Source organism: Sarcophilus harrisii, chromosome 3 (genome assembly GCF_902635505.1).
Source record: "Sarcophilus harrisii chromosome 3, mSarHar1.11, whole genome shotgun sequence".
Taxonomy (NCBI): Eukaryota; Metazoa; Chordata; class Mammalia; order Dasyuromorphia; family Dasyuridae; genus Sarcophilus; species Sarcophilus harrisii.
Genome location: NC_045428.1, coordinates 568,732,334 through 568,755,394, shown reverse-complemented (window position 1 = coordinate 568,755,394; position 23,061 = coordinate 568,732,334). Strand labels below are relative to the sequence as shown.

Genomic DNA, 23,061 nt, shown 5'->3' with positions numbered 1-23,061 from the left:
GACTTCCTCCATAGGGATGGTTCAAAGTCAGATGCTTAGGAGGGATTGTCAAATTAATCTGTCCCAGATCTGTCTTAACGTCCTCTTCTCTCCCCACTCCCATTGAATACTGTATTATCTTTTAAACCCAGTTTGAGCCTGTTTTCTCATGGAACTTTCTACAATCATTTACCGCCATTCCAGATAAACGTCAGACTTGGGAATGGCTGGAGGGCCACATTGCCTTCATTAGAATTTTTGCTCCATGAGGGCAGATGCTTTTCCCCTTTGTTTTTCTATTTGGAGAGCTTAGCCCTATACACTAAGGGCTTAATAAATACTTATTTGTTGATCAGTTGATTGAGAAATTGATTGCTCAAATAACTGCACTGAGAGAAGGGCAAGAGAACCAATCACCTTACGTCCTTGCTCCCTAATCAGGCCACATCTCTAGAAAGGTGTGTTCTTTTGAGTGCCATATTTTAAACGGGATATTGATCAATTAGAGACGGTCCAGAAGAGAGTGTCCAAGAGGGCGAAGGGCTTGTAGACCATACAAGAGACTGGATTCAAGGAATCAGGAATGTTTGCTCTGAAGAAGAGAAGACTTCTCAAGGGTATTTGGTGAGATTTGGGAACCCATGAGTACTTTGTTGAATTATTTGAACAGGACCGTCCCATAGAAGAAGGATCTGCATTATTCTCAGAAGGTGGAATTAGGCTCAGTAGGTGGAAGTCATAGAGCAGAGCAGTGTCAGCTTGTTAGGAGGCTGAACCTCTTGACCATAAACACTGTCCAAAATGGTGGTCCCAAGAGGTATTCCAGTCAAGTCAACAAACATTTATTAAAAGCTGGTTCTATGGCCAGTATTGTGCTAAGCTGCTGGCTGGGGAGTAAGATTTCCTTAGCACAGGATGTCTTTAATCAAGGGTTACATAGGATACCTTTTTTTGTCTTCTTTTTTTAAAAATTGGAGCAGGCACTGTGTTTTTTTTTTTTGGGGGGGGGGGGCACAGCACTGGTGCTGGATTCAAATCCTGCCTCAGATACATACTACCTGTGTGAGTTTGTGTACTTTTCTTAACTTCTATGTGTTTCAGTTTCCTTATCTGGCAAATGAGAGAATTAGACCAGATGATCTTTATGGTCCCAGCTCTATCTCTATTGGTAAATCTTTTGCTTTTTTGTTCTATTCATTTCTCAGTCCAACTATACACACCCACACATACCCAGAGAGCTATCTCTTATAACAAAGACTACAAAAGAAAGAAATGAGAGAAGCAGAGGAGTTTAGCAAAACTAACCAGGAAATCCACCAAGCCTGACAATACCTGGTGTCCCAAAAGCTTTATTAGCTATTTTAAACTTTACTAAGACTTTAAGGACACCCTGGATATTCAGTATTTAACACCCATAGTTCCTCATCTCTCTAAAGAATAGAGACAAAGGTATTGCCATCTCTCTTCTTTGGGACTAAGTTTGGTCAGTAATAAATTCAGTTTCATAGTTGCTATTGTTTATAGCAACAATAATGTTGATTATTTTCCGTTTTCTGCTGGAATATAAGCTCCTTGAGGTTAAGGACTATCTTTTGGCTCTTTTTTTTTTTTTTATCCCCAGCTCTTAGGACAATGACTGGCATGAAATAATCACTTAATAAAAGTTTTTATTGATAAATTATTGTTCCTACTGTTTACCTAGTTCTGCTGACCTGACCTCACTGTATCGGTCACAAGATTTCCTATTAGGAAAGTCATGCTTCTCTGAATTCTTCATATTTTTCATTTATTATGATGCTGCAATAATCCATTGTATTCATAAACCACAGTTTGTTTAGCCATTTCCCAATATGCATCCATCTGCCTTGTTTCTACTTATTTAATAATACAAAAAACAATACTCTCAGTTTATTAGTATAGGACTTTTATTAATATATTTGGCCTCCATGGGGAATGACTAACAATGGCATCTCTGAGTCAAAGGGCATGGACATCTTATTTTTGTTCATTTCTTTCCATAATTCCAGATCACTTTCTAGAGTAGTTAGACCAATTCCACAAATCTACCAACAATGTATTAGTGTATCTGCGGTGGTGAGCTTTCAACAATATTGAACACAGAATTGTTATTTCAACTCCAGATTAAATGAGATATTAGAATAATTATCATTATGTATTCTAATTATTATTATTATTAACATTTATGTAACATTTTAAGGTTTACAAAATATTTCATACATACTATTTCATTCCTCACAACCCTATGAGGAAGATGCTATTATTATTCCTATTTTATACATCAGGTATGATTTGAACTCAAGTCTAAACCTAGGCCTCCATCCACTATGTTACTTATCTGAAGGAGGGTTTTAGCAACATTAATAGCAGTAGCTGACATTTAAATAGCACTTGCTGTCTATCAAGCTTCTTTACATCTGATCCTCAGGCTGACTTTGTGTAGGGGTAATGCAAATCCATTTTATATATGAGGCAGCTGAGGCTCTCTAAGGAAAGTTAAGTGCTCAAACAAACTCTCCTGCATCTGACATTCTGATTTTAAGATTTTCCTCACATCATTAAGATTACCGTAGGAAGTACAGGAGGGTGGATTACAAGGCATGAGGATGCAGAAGCACCTAATCTGTTTCAACAAGACAGGGGTGATAAGATAGGGGGAATATTGAGTATCAAAAGGGCTTCTTGGCAGAATGTTTGGGAACCATTCTTGCTAAAAATGAAAGTTTCCAGATTTGGGCAAAACAAACAGGCCCTGATCCTCAGAATTAGCATGGACTTAGTGAACATCTGGGAAAGGGGAGGGTTATTATGCTCAGAATTTAATTGGTCTGAAAAATTCCTTCCCTCTCCCTCTCTCCTCCTATTTTCAGTGGAAAGTGCTTGGGAGAACTCTAGTTTACAAAACAAACTCTGGCCTTGTCACGTTTTGACCCTTGAAGAAAAATGAGCATCCTCTTTTTGGTAACCTAAAAATGCTTAAGAGTTGGTTTTCATCCAAGCAGATTTTGAAGACTGGATAGATTCCTGGTATATTTGTGGAATTGCAATCTAAGCTTTAGACAGAATTGTTGGGACATGCAATTTGGCCAATCTGGATTGGACCCACTCTGGCCATTTGAGGCAGCCCAAATAGTCATTTCATTGAGTGCCTGATTTTATAAAAATTGAAAATGTGCTAAGACAAGATCTTTAGTGTGAATGTCCTTAAGAAAAAAAAAAATTATTCAATGTTCTCTCCTTCCCCAGCTCTCTCTATCCCCATACTTCCTCCCTGCCTCCCTCCTTAGCTCTTCCCTCCCTCCTTCACTCTTCCCTCCCTCCTTCAATCTCTTTCTTTCTTTTTTCTTTCTTCTTTTTCTTTCTTTCCCCTTTTTCCTTTCTTTTTCCTTCCCTTTCCATTTTTCCTTTTTCCCCTTCCTTCCTTCCTCTCCCCGCTTTTTCCTCCCTTCTCCCTCCCTTCCCTTCCCTATTTTTTTTTTTTCCCCTTTGTTTTCTTCCAGGAGAATTGTTTCCTATAAGGCCTTTCTCCAAAAAAAAAAAACCCCCCCCCCCCCCCCAACCCACCCAAAAACATTTGCCCCCCACAATATTTGTAGGTATTTAATAAATGCTTATTAGATTGAATCTATAAAGTAGGAATGATAATTATTGCCTTCTCACCAAAGTGGCAGGATCCTGGATGGAAAGTGGGAGAGATATAAAGGCCTTCTAGTCCAGTTATTTCTTTTTACAGATAAATAAACAGGCCCTGAGAAGTGAAGGTCACATAGGTATTAGACATGGGATTTGAACCCAGGCCCTCTGTTCATGATTTTTCTAATACTGCAGCCCTACTCTGATGGAGGTCAAATGAGACTGAAAAAGGAAAAGCATTTTGTAAACCTTAAGATAATGGATAAATGTGAGCTGTTATTATTCTTTGGAAATGAATGGGGTTCTGTAAGATTCCTTCCAGCTCTGAATCCCATGAAGGAGACACCCATTGGCCAAAAGAGGCCCCATTTCCAGACTGCCTTCTGGTTTGGATGAAGGAGCTCGCCAGTAGCCAGTAGCACAGAGAGTAAAAGCAGGGTGAGGACACTATGTCTCCCTTCCTGGCTTTCCATTCATCCCATCACCCTATTCATTCCACTCTCTTCTGAAATGTCCCTGGGTTTACTTGCAGAACATAGTTTTCTCCTGGTCATTCTTAAGCCTTTGTCTCATATCTGCATAGAATTTCTCATGAGTCTGAAATGAAGGTGGAGTCACATCGGTTCAGAGCAACAAGAAAAGGAGCTATCACGAGCCCCTAGTGCCCAAGACTAGCATGCATGGTGGAGCCCTGGAGTGGGAGCCCAGGGCCTGGGTTTCTAATCCCTGCTCTCCTCCCCTCTCTTCTCCTCCCATCCTCTTCCTTTCCTTCCTTCCTTCCTTTCTTCCCCTCCCTTCTCCTTCCCCCTCTCCCTTCTCCTTCCCCCTAGTCTCAGTCTCTTCTCTCTCTCCTCTCAATATATGTGTGTAACTTTTCTGCAAAATAATATATATTGTAAATTTATATATGTTTGTGTGTTTATGTATATATGTGTTTGGATATATACATTATATATATATGTGTGTGTGTGTGTGTGTGTGTATATATCTATATCCGAGTGTGTATATGTATCTGAAAGAGAGAGGGAATTTTATATAAACTCTCAAACTTGGTTGACAAATTCATTGATTTTTGTTAAACCTTTTTTCTTCTTTCTTTATTACAAGAGATGACTCAGTAGGTGAGTAGAGGAACAAAGAGGGAAGAAGGAAGGGAGAAGGAGAGAGAGACATCTTCATCAGGATGTTCCCTGTGTCACCACAATCACAGATCCATCCCCTTATCCCTATTAGCATTATTATTATCTCATTCAATTCACTTTGTTCAATGAAAATCAAATAGAAACAATTGCAGAACAAATCACTAGTCTACTATAATTTTGATATATTTAACATTATATAACTGATGCCATAAGTATAGAAAAATTATATTTTTGTAGCTGAATAAAATGGCTAAGATCTACTTTTTATGAAGTAAGCTCATCTCTCTGTAGGATCTCTGAAAGCATCCTCAGGACAACTGCTGCAATGATATGTGGCTCATGCTCACTGGTCCCTTAAAACAGCAATTTTTTTCTGCTAGATCTCGATGTTTTGGAAAGCTTTTGTGTTCCACGTAGCTTGGAGATTATGAGAATTGGGTATGACGACATCTATTAAATGTTGTTCACGTGGATTTTTTTCCCCTGGTAATTGTTGCGACGGTTTGGTCTGAGATGATGCTCTAATGAGTTTTGGCAGCTTATTGAGATCCACAATATATTTTGAGGTCTGTATTTGTGATATGTCAGAGCTGAGGTTAAATTGAATTCAAGTGTTTCTGACTCCAGTTCTCTCCCTAGCTGCCACAGACATGCTATAGACATGGGAACTCCTAGAAATTGTAAGGCATGAAACTACTGAAAGGAACCTTCTTCCTCTCTTCATTTATATATATATATATATATATATATATATATATATATATATATATATATATATATATATATATATATATATATATATATATATATAAAACTTGGTTACAAATTCATTGATTTTTGTTAAACCTTTTTTCTTCTTTCTTTTCTTTATTACAAGAGATGATTCAGTAGGTGAGGTTTGGAGGAGAGATGTTCAGAAATGAAGGTGATTAGAAGGAGTTAGATGGTGTAATGGATAGTGCTCCGGCCCCAGAGTCAGAAGGATCTGAGTTCAAATCCAATTTTTATTTTCATCACGTCTTATGTCTCAGTAGTATTCCTTTATATTTACACACCATAATTAGTTTAGCTTTTCCCCAATAGGGAAGGGGCAACCTTTTAGGTTCCAATTTTGGTTTCCATGAAATCTGACATTCTATATTCAAAGTTCTTCCCCAATTCTTGGATCTCCCTAGCTCTGATATTCTGTGTCTTAAAGTTCCTTCCTCCTCTTAATATACTATATTTTAAGGTTCCTTGTAGCCATAATATGGTGCCATTGGTCTTTTTTTTTTAGATTACAGACTGACGTAACTGGGAAAAATAAAAATTAAAAATAAGAAAAAAGATACATAATAAATACTATATATTATTTTTAAAATAAATAAAATAAGATTATGGACTAGTTATTTCTGCCCCACTCATGATGTCACACACTTCTGTGGCTCAGCAAGGTCAGAGAACGAATTTTTTTTCTGACTGGCAGAATATGGGATGATCTCAGCCTCTTTGCTTGACCCATGGGTCATCCAGAAGTAATGAGACCTTCTAAGTATAGGTGTCTTGCTCTACAGAACTATTTGCTTAATTTGCCCTTTCTCCCTGCCAGCCTCTACTCAGAGGGACCTCCCCCCCTCCCCAGTCAGCTGCCATTCTGACTCAGTGATCACATATTTTCTGAGGTTCCTGCCCTCCCCCACTCTGATACACTGGTTAAAAAGGTCCCTCATTGTTTTTCTGAAACAGAATCCTTCATTCCTGTGACCTGTAATCTGTCTGAATGTGATCTGAACCTCACCATGGGATGATCTTGGCCAGCACTGGGCATTCATTGTAAGTCCCCGCTTTGCATGGACCTGAGACTTGGGGACAAAAGTTTGTGGGTTGAAACTTGGCAGGTCCTTGAGCCCCTGTGAATTCCTCCTTTGTCTGAATGTAGAACAGTCAATTTCTCTCCAACTGAACACAAGGGGTATCATTCCCAGTTATTCAGCCTGGCTGGCAAAGGTGTTTTTAATAAATAGTGAAGAAGTTTCTTTGTTAAGGGAGCCGATGGCGGTGCCAGATCCCTTGCTCTGTGCTCATCTCCAAGATGCTTGGATGTTTTGGAAACCTCAGTTTCCAGTGTCGGGAACAAATCTGGTTTACTTACAATGGAAAAAAAAGATTCAGATGAGAGGAAGGAGAAACTGAGTCCCATTCTTACTGTACAATCAAAAGAACTCTGGAATGGAAGCCAGAAGTCCTGGATTCAAATCCTGAGTCTGTCACTCCCTGTGTAACTCTTGTGCTTTTTTGCCTTCCTGGGTCTATAAAATGTCTTCTCTCTAAATCTCTGATCTTAATTCATTCTCCATCTCTGACTCTTAGTTTCCTCATCTATAAAATTAGATGTTTGGACTTGATCACCTTAAGGACTCTTACAACTCTCAGCCTACAATCTTACAATCCTATGAAAGTATTTTTTTTTCATGTTCTGATTCTTCATTTTCTCATACGTAAAATGAAAGAATATTAGATTTGGAAAATCTAGGTTACAGTTCATGTGATAGAGTCTCCGTTTGCCTCAGTTTCCTTGTCCTGTGATCTCACAAGACTTTCCCTTTTCTGGGCTCATCTAAGCTGCCCTCCAGGGACCAGCTCTAGACACTCCACAAGTTTTTCAGATTGGAATCCAGACTCTGGGTTGAATGGGTTGCCAGGGCACAGCCCCAGGCCTGCATTTTCTCACCACTAGGAAAGCTTTCATTGTTCTCAGTGTCTCCAGGATACATTGATGCAGGGCAAGGTTGCAAAAATCCAGTAAAGGCGGGGAACTGGAGCACCCGACAGGCAAACATTAATTTCTTTCTCCTCTTGTTCTCATCTTGGGGGATGTCATCCCTTCCTGGGGAAGGTTCACAATCTATACCTTACCACTTGGGATTCTGGTTCCTGGCCCTTGGATCGGTGAGAATGGGGGGTTATTTATACAGGAATTTGGGCCTAGGTTTTATGATCCATATTTGTGCATACAGTTAAATTATTTGAATGTTGGGTCGTTTAACCACCTGTGTCAATGGTCACTAGGTCCCCCCATCGCTGTGTTCCACCAGCCCCACCCCATGCCAGTCTTTCCTACCACATTTTTTGACTTCTACATCTGAGATAATGCTACAAGAATACTAGGCAAACAATAGCCTTTTTTTAAATAATGTTTTATTTTTCCAAACATATTTCGTTTTCCACATTCATTTTTGTAAAACTTGGTGTTGCAAATATTTCTCCCTTCCTACCCTTTCCAAGAATCTGGCATAGATTAAACGTGCAATTCTTTTAAATATATTTCCATATTTATTATGTTATACAAGAAAAATCAGATCAAAAGGTAAAAAAAAAACACAAAAAAAGAGAAAAAAATTAACAAACAAACAACAACAACAAAGGTGAAAATACCATGCTTTCATCCACATTCAGTGTTTGTCTCTCTCTGGATCTGGATGTCATTTTCCATCCCAACTACAATAGCCTCTTAATCTATTTTCAAACACTCGAAATGGAGATTCTCCATTCATTGACTAAGACACCTGGTTCTGTGTGCTTTATTGCAGGTGCTTCTTAAACCCAAGACATTAGCATGAAGGGCTGTTGGCAGGTATCCCCTGAATCCCTGCTGGTGACATTTGGTAGGTACCAGGCTCTGGTGGGTAATGTTTGGCCCTTTGAGTGAATCGTAGAATGTCAGCAGGAAGAACTATTTTTGCTTTTATCTATTGATATTGATGATACTTAGCACAATATCTAGTACAAAGTAAAAAGGGAAGGGAACAAGCATTTATTAAGCACTTATATGCCAGGCACTGTGTTGAGCATTTTACAGATATTTTCATTTCATCCTTATAACAACCTGGAAGATAAGTGTTCATTATTATAATCCTTGTATTACAGTTGAGGAGATTGAGGCAGACAGATCTTAATATGACTTGAACAGGATCAGATAGTAAGTATCTGAGACTGGATCTGAACTCAAGCCTTCTTGACTCCATATCCACTGCTCTGTGCATCACCTTGTGGTTAATAAATTTTTATTGATTAATTGGTTTATAGGAACATATATGCAGAGCTAGAAGGGACTTGAGACTAAAGGATGTGACCATTTATTTAGTCTAGTCTCCCTATTTTTTAGAGGAAGAGCCCAGAAAGCTTGAAACTACAAATTGCAGAGTGAAATTCGAACTCATGTCACCTGGTTCTAAAGCCAGTCATCATCCTACTGTCACACTGCTTCCCACAAGTCTGTTATGATGATGAAAATTGAAGTATTGAGATATGGGGAATACTGAGTATATCTGGGAGCCAGGAAGACCTGAGTTCAAATCCAGTCTCTAAATAAATATAAGTCACTTGACCTTGGACAAGTGACCCAGAGTGACCCTCTTAAAGATAATATGTAAAAATGGAGCCAAGATAGCAGAATAAAGACAAAAAATGAGCTTTCCCCTAAACCTTTCTATTATCTTTGACTGATGATTATAAACAAACTGTAGTTTCAGGGTTGAAAAGCGTGCTTGTGGTCACTCACAAACCAGTGCTTAATTGGGAAAAGAGTAAATACGTCTTTCCCTAGATCATGGTACCTTGGAAGAGACAAAAACTTACAGATCCCCAGAATTACCTCTGAAAACAGCTGCATAAAAACCCTGAAGCTTCAGGCCCTACCCTCTCCCCTTGGGAAGCAGAGCCCCACTTTGGCATAGAGTTAAAAGTCAGGAAATAGAAAATGAGCAAACAACAGAAAAAAATCTAATCAGGGAAAATTACCATGGTAACAAAAAAGATAAAAAACACACTCAATAGAATACAATACAGAATGCCTGCATCCAAAGCCTCAAGGCAAACTGTGAATTGGTCTGAAGCCATGAAAGAGCTTCAAAAAAAGATTTTAAAAACCAAGTAAGAGAAGTAGAGGAAAAATGAGTAAGAGAAATGGGAATGATGTAAGAAAATCATAAAAAAAAAAAAAAAAAAAAAGACTACAGCTTGGTAAATGATACCAAAAAACACTGGAAGAAAATAACAACTTAAAAATAGAATAAACCAAAAAGTAAAAGAAGCACAAAAATCCAACAAAAAGAAGAATGCCCTGAAAAGTAGAATTGGCCAAATGGGAGAAATAATATCTAAAAAGAGAACAACTCCTTAAAAAGCAAAATTAGCAAAGTGACTAAAATGTCGATTTTTTAAAAAGTAGAATTGACTAAAGGATAAAGCAAGTACAAAAGCTCATTATTGAAAATAATTCCGTAAAATTTGGAATTGGCCAAGTGGAAGCTAATGACTTTATGAGCCACCAAGAAACAATCAAAATAATTAAAAAATAGAAGAAAATGTAAACTATCTCATTGAAAAGCAAAATCCTACTCATCATTTTCTAGAGATTATCAAGGAAAACTCTCCTGCTAGTTAGAACCAGAGGGCAAAATAGATATTGGAAGAATCTACTAATTACTTGCTGAAAGATATCCCAAAATGAAAAGTTCTAGGAATATTATAGCCAAATTCCAGCCCTCTCAGATCAAGGAGAAAATATTTCAAGCAACCAAAAGGGGAGAATTTGGATATAGTACAGCCATAGCCAGGGTAACACAAGATTTAGCAGTTTCTACGTAAATGAATCAGAGGACTTAGAATATGATATTCTAGAGGGCAAAAGAACTAAGATTACAATGAAGAATCACCTACCTAGGAAAACTGAGTATAATCTGGGGTGTGGGTGAATATTTAATGAAATAGAGAACTTTCAAGCATTCCTGATGAAAGATCAGAACTGAGTAGAAAATTTGACTTTTAAATACAAGATGCAAAAGAAGCACTAAAAGATAAACAAGAAAGAGAAGTCATAAGGGATTCGATAAGTTTAAACTATTTCTATTCCTACATGGGAAAATGGTATCTATAACTCCTGAAAACTTTCTTATTAGAGCAATTAGAAGGGTTATACATAGACAACTCAGAGGTACGAGTTGAATGTTATGGTATGATTTTCTAAAAAAATAAAATTAAAAGATAAGAAAGAAGAATGTACTGGGAGAAAGGGAAAGGGAAAGGTAGAATGGGATAAATTATCTGACATAAAAGAGGCCTGAAAGAGATCTTTACATAGATAGGGAAATAGGATAAGTGGGGAGGGGAGCACATGAGCCTTACTCTCATTGAAATTGGCTCAAAGAAGGAATAACATATACACTCAGGTATAGAAATCTTCCTTACCATACTGATTTGGAGTATGGGGACTTGAGTTCAAATTCTACCCCTATTATATGACCTTGGGCATGTGCCAGTTTCCTGAGAGGTTGAACTAGATGTCCTTTAAGGTCTTTTCCAGCTCAAGATCTGCTACCCTATATTTTCCTTTCTCCATGCCTTATACCAAAGTGCTTTCTTTTCATATTGATGTTTTTATTATTAAATCATTTCAATCATTACTGACTTTTTGATCCCCTTTGGGATTTTCTTGGCAGAGATATAGAAGTAGTTTACCATTTTATTCTCCCATTCGTTTTACAGATGATGAAACTGAGGCAAATAGGGCTAAGTGACATGCCCAGGGTCACACTGCTAATAAGTATCTGAGGCCGGATTTGAACTCAGAAAGATGAGTATTCCTGATTCCAGACCCAGTGCTCTGTGCAGTATGGTGTGCCCTAGCTGCATCTAACACGTATCTGAGGTGACTTCTTGACTCCAATTCCATTTTATATCTTATGCCATACTGCCTTTAACAGTGAAGAGAGAGTTTGGTTTAGTGAAAGTCCTGGGTCCAGGGGCTGCTAGTTTTGACCATTAGGAGCTATGGGACCATGGCTGTATCTCTTGACTACTTCCTGAACCTCAATTTCTTCAACTGCCAAATGGAATGACAACTCTTGCCCTCTGCCATTTCATAAAGTTGTAAGGAAATGAGCACTTTGCAAACTGTAAAATGTTCCACATTTGAGAGCCATGATGAGGAAGATGAGCTTCTCCAATATGTCCTTCTTGGAAGTGATCATCCTCCTGTGTTCACAGGAACACAGAATTAGCCCCTTTCCATTCTTCCCCAAAAGAAAAAACTCAACACTAAATATAGTTATAGTGGGTGCTCTGTTACCACCAAGCCCAAGAACGAGAGAAACAGGAGGACTGGGATGGATTCAGATGGACCATCTTCTCCCCTCAGTCCCAGGCTACAGTGGGAGATGAGGATCCAGACATGCTTTCAAACCATTCCAGAACTGTTTGAGGAACCAACATTGGAAGCAATGTAGGGAAAGGGAAATATATGTGTACAAGGGCCAATCTGGGCCCTTTTTCCTTTTGCATGAATGTAAAGGAGCACAAGAGGGGCAAGAGTGTGAGGGGAGTCACTTGAATCAATCAGCACTCAACAAGCATTTATAAAACTCCTACTCTGTATATCTGGGGATACAAAAACACACAAGTGCGATGCCCTCATGGAACTTACAGTCAATCAGGAAACTCTCCTTCAATCCATGAGGGCAAAGATTGTTGCTTTTTTGACTTTCTATCCTTGCACAAATTTAGGGTTAGCACCCATTTAACCATGGATTGATGGTTAAGGTTTTGTCATAGCATAAATAAGCGTATAAAGAAGATTATGTACTGACCCTTTGCTATGTCCGTAGGACTTTGAGCTTTAAATATCGTAGCCCAAAAGACCTTTTTAAAAAACCTATTTTTAAAGCAAGGGAGAGATGTTGATTCACCATAATTATCTAATGAGAAAATATCTCTGAGGCATTAGGTTTCAGAGGGCAGGATAAGTAATCCCTGTTTGAGGATTGGAAGGAATGTAGAGTTAAAATCAAGACCTTGCCCTTCTATTGGAACAAGAGGTTTGGCAATTGTTAATGCTGTAAAGTTACCCATGTATATATCCTGTAAATAAAAGGCTATTAAATTAAAAAAAAAAAAAAAAAAAAAAAGACCTTGCCCTTCTAGGGCCCAAAAATCCATCCCAGAGAAGCTAAAAATATGGCCTTCCTGCCAAGGGCTCCAGTGCAGGAAGGGTCTGTTGACAGAGGCAATGAGAAGCATTACCTTCCTTGGGCTCCAGCCCTCTTCTGACTCCATCTGATTGACCTAAGAGAGCTCTAAATCCTATTTTGAGAACCTATCTGATAAGGTACCAGACTGGGTGCTTGCTTCTTGCCAGGGGTACAAGGCGTGCTTCCTGAAAGCAGAAGCGTTGCCGTTTTGGAGTTGGAGAATTTGAGTTTGAAGCCCAGTGGTGAGGTTTTCCATTTACTCTCTATTTAACTTCGAGCAAATTTCTTAAATTCCCTAAACCTTACCTTCCTCATCTTTAAAATGATGGGCAACTAGATGTTACAGTGAAAAGAGCACCGGGCCTGGAGCCAAGAAGACTCCTATTACTGAATTCAAATCCAGTCTCCTATGTTTACTAGCTGTTACTTGACCTTGGGTGCCTCAGTTTCTTCGTCTGTAAATGAGCTGGGGAAGGAAATGTCAATCCACTCCAGTGTCTTTGACAAGAAAACTCCAAAGGAGCCCATGGAAAGTTAGACAGGACTGAAAAATGACTCTATGGTAAAAATGAGGGGATGGGCTATATAGCCTCTGGGGTCCCCTCCAACTTCTAGATAGAGAGTCCTCTGTTCCTGAAATTTCTTAGAAGTTGTCTCACTAGGCTGGAGTACAGTCCTTTCTCCACAGTCTCTTAGAAGTCTTTGCTTTCTTCACTGAGTTCAACTTGGCAGAATACCCTGATTTCTTTATTTGTTAGTGCTTTCTTCCTTCCTCCTTTCTTCCCCGGGACCCCTTTTCTCTTCCTAGAAGCCTTTGAAGGCAGAGGCTGTTTTTCCTTTTGTCTTTGTATCCCTGGTATTTGGAAATTAATCTGCGACTAGACCAACATTTATTAAGTGCCTGCTATGGGTTGGACACTGTGGGAGACCCTGGGGATACAAAAGTCAAACAGTCTCTGATTTCCTACACTGAATAGGTGCTTAATAAATGCTTATTAAATTAGAAGAAAATTTTTATCCATTATCAACAAGCATTTATTTTTTATTTATTTTTTCATTTTTATTATTTTAACTTTTTATTTACAAGTTATATGCATGGTGTCTCTACTGGGCTTATACCCCAAAGAGATACTAAAAAAGGGAAAGGGACCTGTTTGTGCCAAAATGTTTATGGCAGCCCTGTTTGTAGTGGCCAGAAGCTGGAAAATGAATGGATGCCCATCAATTGGAGAATGGTTGAGTAAATTGTGGTATATGAATGTTATGGAATATTATTGTTCTGTAAGAAATGACCAGCAGGACGAGTACAGAGAGGATTGGCAAGACTTACATGAACTGATGCTGAGCGAAATGAGCAGAACCAGGAAATCATTACATACCTCAACAACAATACTGTATGAGGATGTATTCTGATGGAAGTGGATTTCTTCAACAAAGACAAGATCTAACTTAGTTTCAATTGATCAAGGATGGACAGAAGCAGCTACTCCCAAAGAAAGAACACTAGGAAATGAATGTAAACTGTTTGCATTTTTGTTCTTCTTCCCAGGTTATTTATACCTTCTAAATCCAATTCTCCCTGAGCAACAAGAAAACTGTTCGGTTCTGCACACATATATTGTATCCAAGATCTACTGTAATCTATTTAACATGTATAGGACTGCTTGCCATCTTTGGGGAGAGGGCGGAGGGAAGGAAGAAACCAGAACAGAAGTGAGTGCAAGGGATAATGTTGGAAAAAAATTACCCTGGCATAGGTTCTGTCAATAAAAAGTTATTTAATAAAAAAAATAAAATTAAATAAAATTAAAAAAAAACAAGTTATATGCATGGGTAATTTTACAGCATTGACAAATGCCAAATCTTTTGTTCCAATTTTTCCCCTCCTTCCCCGCATCCCCTCCCCTAGATGGCAGGAAGACCAATACATCAACAAGCATTTATTAACCTCTGCTATTTTGCCAGACACTGTGGTAGGGAAAATCCCTTCCCTCAAGGAATCTCCATTCTATTTGGGTAATGATCAATATCTAATAAGGGGGAGAGCTGTTGATATTAACAAATGGGAGACTGTCAAGAGGAGGATGGCCAGAATTATGAGGGAATCTGGAAAGACTCTAGAGTTAATGGTTGTGTTTTAATGTGGAAAAGTCAAAGTGAAATTATAATGGCTCTTCCAATATTTGAAGACAGTCATAGGAAGAGAGATTAAACTTTGAATTGGCCCAAATTAGGACCAATGAATGGATGTCGTGAAGTATCCCAAGTCTATACTAGAATGGTGCCATAAAAAAAAAAAAATCAATCAAAGAAACTAGAAATTTTCAGCCAGGAGAAAAAGAGACTTAAGACAGGAAGAGATAATTAGGGTTTTTGTTTGTTTGTTTCTGAGGCAATTGGAGTTAAGGGACTTGCCCAGGATCATACAACTACAAAGTGTTAAAAGTGTCTGAAGTCAGATATGAACTCAGATCCTCCTGATTTCAGGGCTAGTGCTCTGTCTACTGTGCCACATAGCTGACCTAGGGATAATTGTTTTTTAATATTTGAAAGGATGTCATTTAGAATGGGAAGGAAGAGAACAAGCATTTATTAAGCACCAACTATATGCCAAGCACTGTCCTAAATATTTCACAAATATTCTCTCAGTCCCTGAAGAGAAAACAGATTTTCTTTTTGGCTTCCAGAAGGCAGTACTAAGAACAAAGATAGAAAATTGTAGAAAAACAGACTAGATTTGCCTTGAGAAATTTCTTAACAATCAAAGGTATACAAAAATAATGGTGGTGATGATGATGATTATCATAACAATATCAATAAATATTATCTATAATAAATAATGATGATTATAATAATAATAATGATTACCTAATAATAAACATTATTATCAATAATGGTGATTGTCAACAATAATAATAATCCCTAGCATTTTAACATTTACAAAGCACTTTACAAATATTATCCCATTTGGTGTGAAGTAGGGACTGTCATTATCCCCATTTTACAGATGAGAAAACTAAGGCTGAGATAAGCTTAAGTAACTTGTCTGAGGACAAATGCTAAATTAAGAGGAATTGGAGATTTCCTGTACAATGTGAGACTTTAAATGGGACTTAAAGGAAGACAGAAGACAATAGGCAGAGGAGGAACAAGAGCATTCCAGCATATAAGAAGTATTTAATAAAAGTTTGTTGATTGACTCACTAGTCCGTTGCCTCTCTAGGCTTAGTTTACTCTTCTGTAAAATGGGGGGGTTGGAATGGATGGCCCTTATGACTCTAAATCCATGGTCTTAAAGTCTTAATCAGGAGGAAGATTAGGTCAGAGGGGAGCCAAGGATGGTGGTCACCACCATTCATAGAGCTGCCACACTTGGCTTCCCATTCCCTGCCTCACCGCCATGGAGGCAATTTGAGATTAACCTGAGCCCATCAAATGTCATGGTACTTTGCAAGTCAGTCCCTCTGACCCCTGTCAGGGGAAGACTCAGTTTTGGGGTGGAGACTGGATAATAAGTCAGGCTTTTAAAAAGATGACTCAAATCAGCCTCTCAGCTACCTGGTAGGTGACCAGGCAAAGATCTAGGAGCTCATTTCCCTCCCAGTCACTTATTATAATAATCATGATGATACTCCACTTGGGTGGTTCCCTATGCCTCATAGAGTATCAGTTGCCCCTGGCTATTTGGAGTCTGGCCATTAGAGCCAGAGTTTGGGCCAAGCTCCTAAGAACTTGTCCACAGAGACTCTGAGAGGTGCAGTATCCCTGGGTGATGGAGTGGACTTCCTTAATGCGCTCTCTGTGCCTTAGTCCCCTCATCTGCAAAATGGGGATGATAGCCCCTGCCTCCCAGGGATCAAGTGAAGTGATATATGCAGTCTTAAAGTAACAGATAGGATGATAAGATTATAGAATCACAGCATTAAAACTGGAAAAAAAATTAAACCTTAGAGGCCATTACAGGTGAGAAAACTGAGACATAATTAAGTGATCTATTTATTTATAATTTATATTTTTATTATTTAATATATATAATTATTAATATATTTTTATTATTTATATTATAATTTGTAATTAGTGACCTGAGTACTAAGCAGCAAAGCCCATCTTCTCCTTCCCGATTCTACTATACCATATTCCCTCTCAGTAAACCTCAGTTATTATTCTTTTCCCCAAAGAAGTGTGGGGAAGGGTTGATCTGATTTCACTTATGTAGAGATCTTTCAGTGAGAAAATGATACCAGTACAAATCAACCAGTCAGTCAGTAAGCTTTTATATGCATTTAGCCTATGTCAGTCCCTGTGCTGTGTTGGGGATAGAAATAGGGGCCCAATCTATGATTTCTTTTGTGTGAAGAATTAAAAGCGAGGAACTTCTACCAATATACCTCCTTTCCTGCATCTTGGAGCAAGATTCTTTATCGGGGGTCCTCAGGCCTACTGACTTCAGGGGGCTGTGACCTTGAATGAGAAAAAAATTATATCAATATCTCAATACAAATTATTTCCTTCACATTCATATTTTTTATGCCTTTAAAAATATGATTCTTAGAAGAGGCATGATTATATACTGTGAAAGGAGTCCAGGAAGAACCCCAGATTAAAAAACTCTTAGAGATTCAGTGATTGCCTGCACTCCCACAGCCAAATATAAGACAAGGATGGAACCTGGCCCCTTATGTTCCTGCCTCCCTCAATTTACCCTTCAATCAGCAAAGAAAAAGTAGAAGCAACATTCCTTGCCGTCAGGGAACTTAAATGTACATGAATGTATATACACAAGATACATAGAGATGGATGAAAGGTGACCTTAATGAGGAAGAGAACAGAACTCTTCTAAAGCTTTTGGTCTAAGGGGGTTGCCAGAAGAACTGAGAGCTTGGACTCTTAAGTTTGAACCCACTCTCCCTAGGGAACTAGTATGTGTGGGACCATATTGCCCCTGTATGGGGGGAGAAAAGGGGAGGATAAATTTTTCCTGCCATTATCACTGCCTCGCGTAGTGCCCACTGATAAAGAGAGACAGAGAGAAAGAAACAAAAGAGAAACAAAGAGAGACAGAGAGCTAATTCTTGCTCACTTGCTCTCTTTATACACACACATACACACACACACATATAAAACACTGGGAGAACTAGAAAAGGCTTCCTACAGAACTTTGGTAAGACCCTTTTCTTGCCCTTAGGGAACTTATACTCTCGTGGGAAAAAATTAAAATCTATACCCAGATACAGTTAACACAAATTAGAATATGAACTATGGAGATTGAATGTGGATTGAAGCGTAGTGTTTTCATCTTTTTTGTTTGTCTGCTTTTATTTTTGTGTAGTTTTTTTTTCCTTTTTGTCTGATTTTTTTTTTTTTACAACATGACAAATATGGGAATATGTTTAAAAGATTGCACATATTTAACCTATATTGGATTACTTTCTGTCTTCCGGAGGGGGGAAGTAAGGGAGGGAAGGAGAAAATTTTGGAACACAAAGTCTTAGAAAAATGAATGTTGAAAACGATCTTTACATGTATTTGAAAAACTATTTTAAAAAACAAATTAGAATATAATGGAGAAATGAGAAGAATGTAAAATTCCTTGGGATATGAATTAATTTCCCATTTTCCCATCTTACCTTCCTTTCAGATCTTTTGGTGACATATCCCAGAGGAGAAGTTCAGGATTTGGTTGAAGGATTCTTGATGTGATCTCTTAAGAGCTGATTCAGTGGATTATTTTACCTTACTTTATAAATAAATACACCAGCCAATTTCTACCTGCTCAGTATTTGTGGCAATGATGGCCCAGTCCAAAGCCAATGGCTCTCACTATGCCCTGACTGCCATTGGGCTGGGGATGCTGGTGCTGGGGATCATCATGGCGGTGTGGAATCTCGTCCCAGGATTCAGTCACGCGGACAAACCATCAACGCATGGGAACAGCAGCAGCCCCAGTGGTGGGATCCTCAAGAGCAAGACATTCTCTGTGGCCTATGTGCTGGTCGGGGCCGGGATCATGCTCCTGCTCCTTTCCATCTGCCTGAGTATCCGGGACAAGAGGAAGCAAAGGCAAGGGGAGGAGGAGATAGCCAGAATCCAGCATAATGCAGCGGTTGCATCTCAGACCCAGGAAGAAGACAGGTAAGGCATGAGCAAAAAACCTTTACAAGGGAATCTACCTTTCCAAACTGCAGATTTGGGGGGGAGGGAAAGGCAAAAAGTTCATGTTAATATATAATATATATATTACATATATAGTATATATATTATAATATAATATAATAATATATAATATAATAATAATAAATAAATTTGTCCTTGAGTGGACACTTTGCTTTTCCTCTATATACTCTTCAGATGTTGAAGGTCCACTCCCTAATCTTTATCTCCTCCATTCTTCTGTTGGGCTGTGGCCAAAACTAATGGGGTGCCCTATGTTTGGTATATTACAGCCAAGAGGAGGAGGAATCCCACTCAAGATACTATGTCCCCAGCTACGAGGAAGTGATGAACACCAACTACTCCGAGGTGAGAGAACTGAACCAAAACCCTGGGATGAACATCTCTCTCCCTTCGTACGAGTCTCTGACGGGGCTGGACGAGACAACTCCCACCACAGCCCACGCTGATGGGGAGACCCACCTGCCAGACAGACAGAACTCCAGGCTCGCAAAACGCCTGAAGCCCCTCAAAGTGCGCAGGATTAAGTCAGAAAAACTTCACCTGAAGGACTTCCGAATTAACCTGCCCGAAGGGAATCTGCCTCCTCCCACGATAGAACCTTTGACTCCTCCACCACAGTATGATGAAGTCCAAGAAAAAGCAGCCACAGACACGCGGTCACCAAACTGAGCTCTCCAGGACCTGAGCTGTTTTGTCAAGAGACTCCAAATGAGCTGGAATGGCTTAGAGTTTTAAAACTGATGGACCCCATATATATGTGTGTGTCATATTAACTTTGGTGGGAAGGCAGGGCAGAGGTCAAGAAAGGGGATCAGGAGTATTAATGCAGACTGATGTTTCACATAAACTTACATAGAGAGATTAGGGGGAAAGACCTCTTAGACAACCGTTCCTCTCAATTTAAGAATGCCTATTGTCTATCTTGATAGTACCCTTCTCATTCCTGAGTTTTTAGCAAGAATCACTCCTCTTTCCATTTAGGAAAGGAAAAGTCGTATTGTTTTTGTCTTTGAGTGTCTGTGTGTGTGTTTTCCTTCTCCTGGTAAAAAAAAAAAAAAGTGAGGTTTTTTTGTTTGCTTCATGGAGAAAAAGAAAATGTCTCTGCCTTTACAAGAATTTGGAAGATTAGCAGGACCACGCAACAGATCGTTTTGTCACCCAACAGCAACACTAAATGGTTCAGAGGCCTGGAACCAGGGGTAGGCTTTGGAAAGCCAATGAAACTTTCAATTCTTTGCGGGCCAGAAGTTTGCCAGGCTTCCCCCAGTGGATGGGTGCTGCTCTCCTCTCTCTTGTATCATTGAGGAAATATTATTACCAAAATGTCTGATGTTTTTAAAAAGTTTTGTTTAAAATTGTGCAACTGAGTCGTTTTTTAAATAAAAATTGTTTTGTATGCAGTACATCTGTGTCCTAAACTATTCAGCCAAGTGAGCTTTATAGACTTTGTAGTACAGAAAAAGTACATTGGTTTGGATGCAGAGGCCCTTGCTCTGCTACTTACTACCACATCATATAATATCTCTGGGTCTAGTTTTCCTCACCTAAAAATAAAGGGGTTATATTAATATTTAATGTTCAATTTTCTTTTTTTTTTCAGCAAACCTATAATTCTATCAGGCTAGAGAACTCCTCAAGAAGACCCAAACCCCCACTAGTTCAGGTGGACACCTTTTTTGTTTTAGAATTGCCCTAAGAAGGCCTTTAGTTGGGCAGGGTCACAGAGCTAATATGTATCAGAGAGGAGACTCAAATCCAGGTCTTTGTGATTCTGAAATCAGCTGCTTCTAAGTGTGAGATGAAAGATAGAAACTGGATCTATGATCTCAATGAATAGAAATCTCCATGCTTAACACATAGTAGGCGCTTAATAAATGTTTATTGACTGAGTACCAGTTAATCAACAAGCATTTATTAAGTGATTACTGTATGCCAGGTACTATACTAAATGCTTTATCAATATTATCTCAAGTATCTCTGCAATTCCAATCTTCAGAGAATTGCAGAGAATATTAAGAGGCTTCCCCATGGACTTCAACTCAGGTATTCCTTACTCTGAGGTTCTCTACTACATCAGTGCTTCCTTCTCTCCTAACTTTTTAAAAATAATAAAAATATTTCATTTTTTAAAAATTAAATAAGCTAACATTCCCTTTTAGACCTTCAATCTTAAGATCCTAGGATTCCATTCTTTGTGATCAACTAGCTCAGGAAAGCTCAGAAGACATTGGAACAAAATGTAATAACATTGACACATGGGGCAATCAGGAGAATCTATTTCCTAAAAACAGAGAACACAGAATTTTAGAGCTGGAGGTGCCTTTGGCTGAGCTGGATGAAGGCCTTGGGGAACAGGAGTTCTAGCCTGGGGTCAATGCACTTTAAAATACGAATTGATATTTTGATAATTGTATATCAATATAATTATTTTCCTCTGTAGTCCTAAAGTTAGAGAAACTACTCCAAATATTCATAGGGACTATTTGTATCCAACCAGTGGCAGAGCATTCTGAGCTCATATTGATCTGATCAGCCACAGTCAAACACACTATAACTCAATTCTAACATAGTGATGTCATTTTGGTCTTCTAGAACAAAGGACATCAACCATATATTTATCTATGAATTTGATCATTGTTCTGAAAAGGGGGTCACAGGCTTCCTGAGACTGACACAAAAATGATTGACCTGGGGCCATCCTCCTGCCCTCTTAGAAAATGAGAAGAAAGAGAATAACAGTAATCTTAATTTTCTATACCAAGTTATGGTTTATAAAATATCCTCTCAAAAAGACCTGTGAAGTCAGTGGTACAAATATCATCCCCATTCTACAGATTCAATCATAGACTCACTCAAAGGAGGCTGGTTACCCTCACTGGTAATTATCAAAGCCAAATTTGAAACCATTTCCAGGTTATTTTCTACTGTCTCTCACTGCCTTTCCTAAAATACCAAGAATTTATATTTTTCTAGGACTTTTAAGGTTTGCAAATCACAATTACTCTTTGAATTGTACCTTAAATTGTACCTAGGCAGGTAGTACAGGGAAGGACCATTGTCCCCATTTCATATATAAAGAAACAGAGGTTTAGCTGTAATGGCTCTCCCAAGGTCACATAGCTTGGAAATACTGAATCTCTGACCTCATGGCATAGTGGATAAATTGCTGGGTTCAAATCTTGTCCTCTGACACCTACTAGCTCTGTGATCCCGAGCTTCAGTTTGCTGTGTGTATTAGATAGTACAATGGATAGAATGTTGAATCAGGAGTTAGGGGAACCTGAGCTCAAGCACTCATTAGCTGTGTGACCATTACAAAATGGGATGCTAGCAGCACTTAGCTCCCAGGTTGTTGCAAGTATAAAATGATATAATATTTGTAAAGCCCTTTGCAAACTTTAAAGCACAGTATGGATGCTAATTATTGATTATTATTATAATTCCTTGAGCCTCTGACCCAAACTCAGCTTATAACCCTTTCCTTGATAATATTTATGGTCCATGAGTGGGTTTTGTTAGGCAAGTAAATCATAATAGAAAAGGAAAGGGGAAAACTAACTTGGGAGCTTAAAAGCAATTAGAATTATTCAGAAAATGCCTGGGGTTAATAGGATTCTATGAGTAGGACAAGTGAGAAAAATAGAACTACAAATAGTTTCTTGGCATAGAACTCAGACAGGGAAATCAGAAACTAAATTAGAGAGCTTCCCTGCTGGCTAAGAGAGACTTTATTAAATAGAACAGCCACTGAGATCTCACTGAGTAGCCCATATGAACAGCAACTTAAAAAAAAGTCTTTTCAGTGCCTTTTTCTTTTACATCATAATTATTTTTATATACACTGCCTACTTCTTCATCCCATCCTCAATCAAACTCTCTATTCCTGCAAAGAAAAAGTTACCCAAAATCCACCAAACCATTGATGATGCATGCAATATTCTTCCCCAATTATCCTCCACTCTTAAGAAGAGGAAAGAGTTGTTTCATCTTCTGGTCCTGTGGATCATGATCGGACATTGCAGTTTACCTTTTCTTTAGTTTCTGAATTTTGTCTTCACCTACTGTGTTAATGTTTTTGTCTCATCGTATCTCCTGGCTTTACTTGTTTC

The 23,061-nt window shown here is 38.6% G+C and overlaps 1 protein-coding gene across 4 annotated transcripts in view; it reads left to right on the top strand.

Moving 5' to 3' along the window:
- TMEM51 (transmembrane protein 51) overlaps positions 1-20,504 on the top strand; it is an 88,558-nt gene extending 68,054 nt beyond the window's left edge. For 3 of the 4 annotated variants that reach the window (XM_031962822.1, XM_031962820.1, XM_031962821.1), the window contains exons 2-4: positions 8,342-8,416; positions 18,417-18,910; positions 19,222-20,504. In XM_031962822.1, coding sequence (XP_031818682.1) covers positions 18,567-18,910; positions 19,222-19,621 — 744 coding nt within the window. In that variant the 5' untranslated portion in view covers positions 8,342-8,416; positions 18,417-18,566 and the 3' untranslated portion in view covers positions 19,622-20,504. The remainder of the gene's footprint in view (positions 1-8,341; positions 8,417-18,416; positions 18,911-19,221) is intronic. The other variant, XM_031962823.1, reaches the window with a different exon arrangement.
- Positions 20,505-23,061: the final 2,557 nt, after the last annotated feature.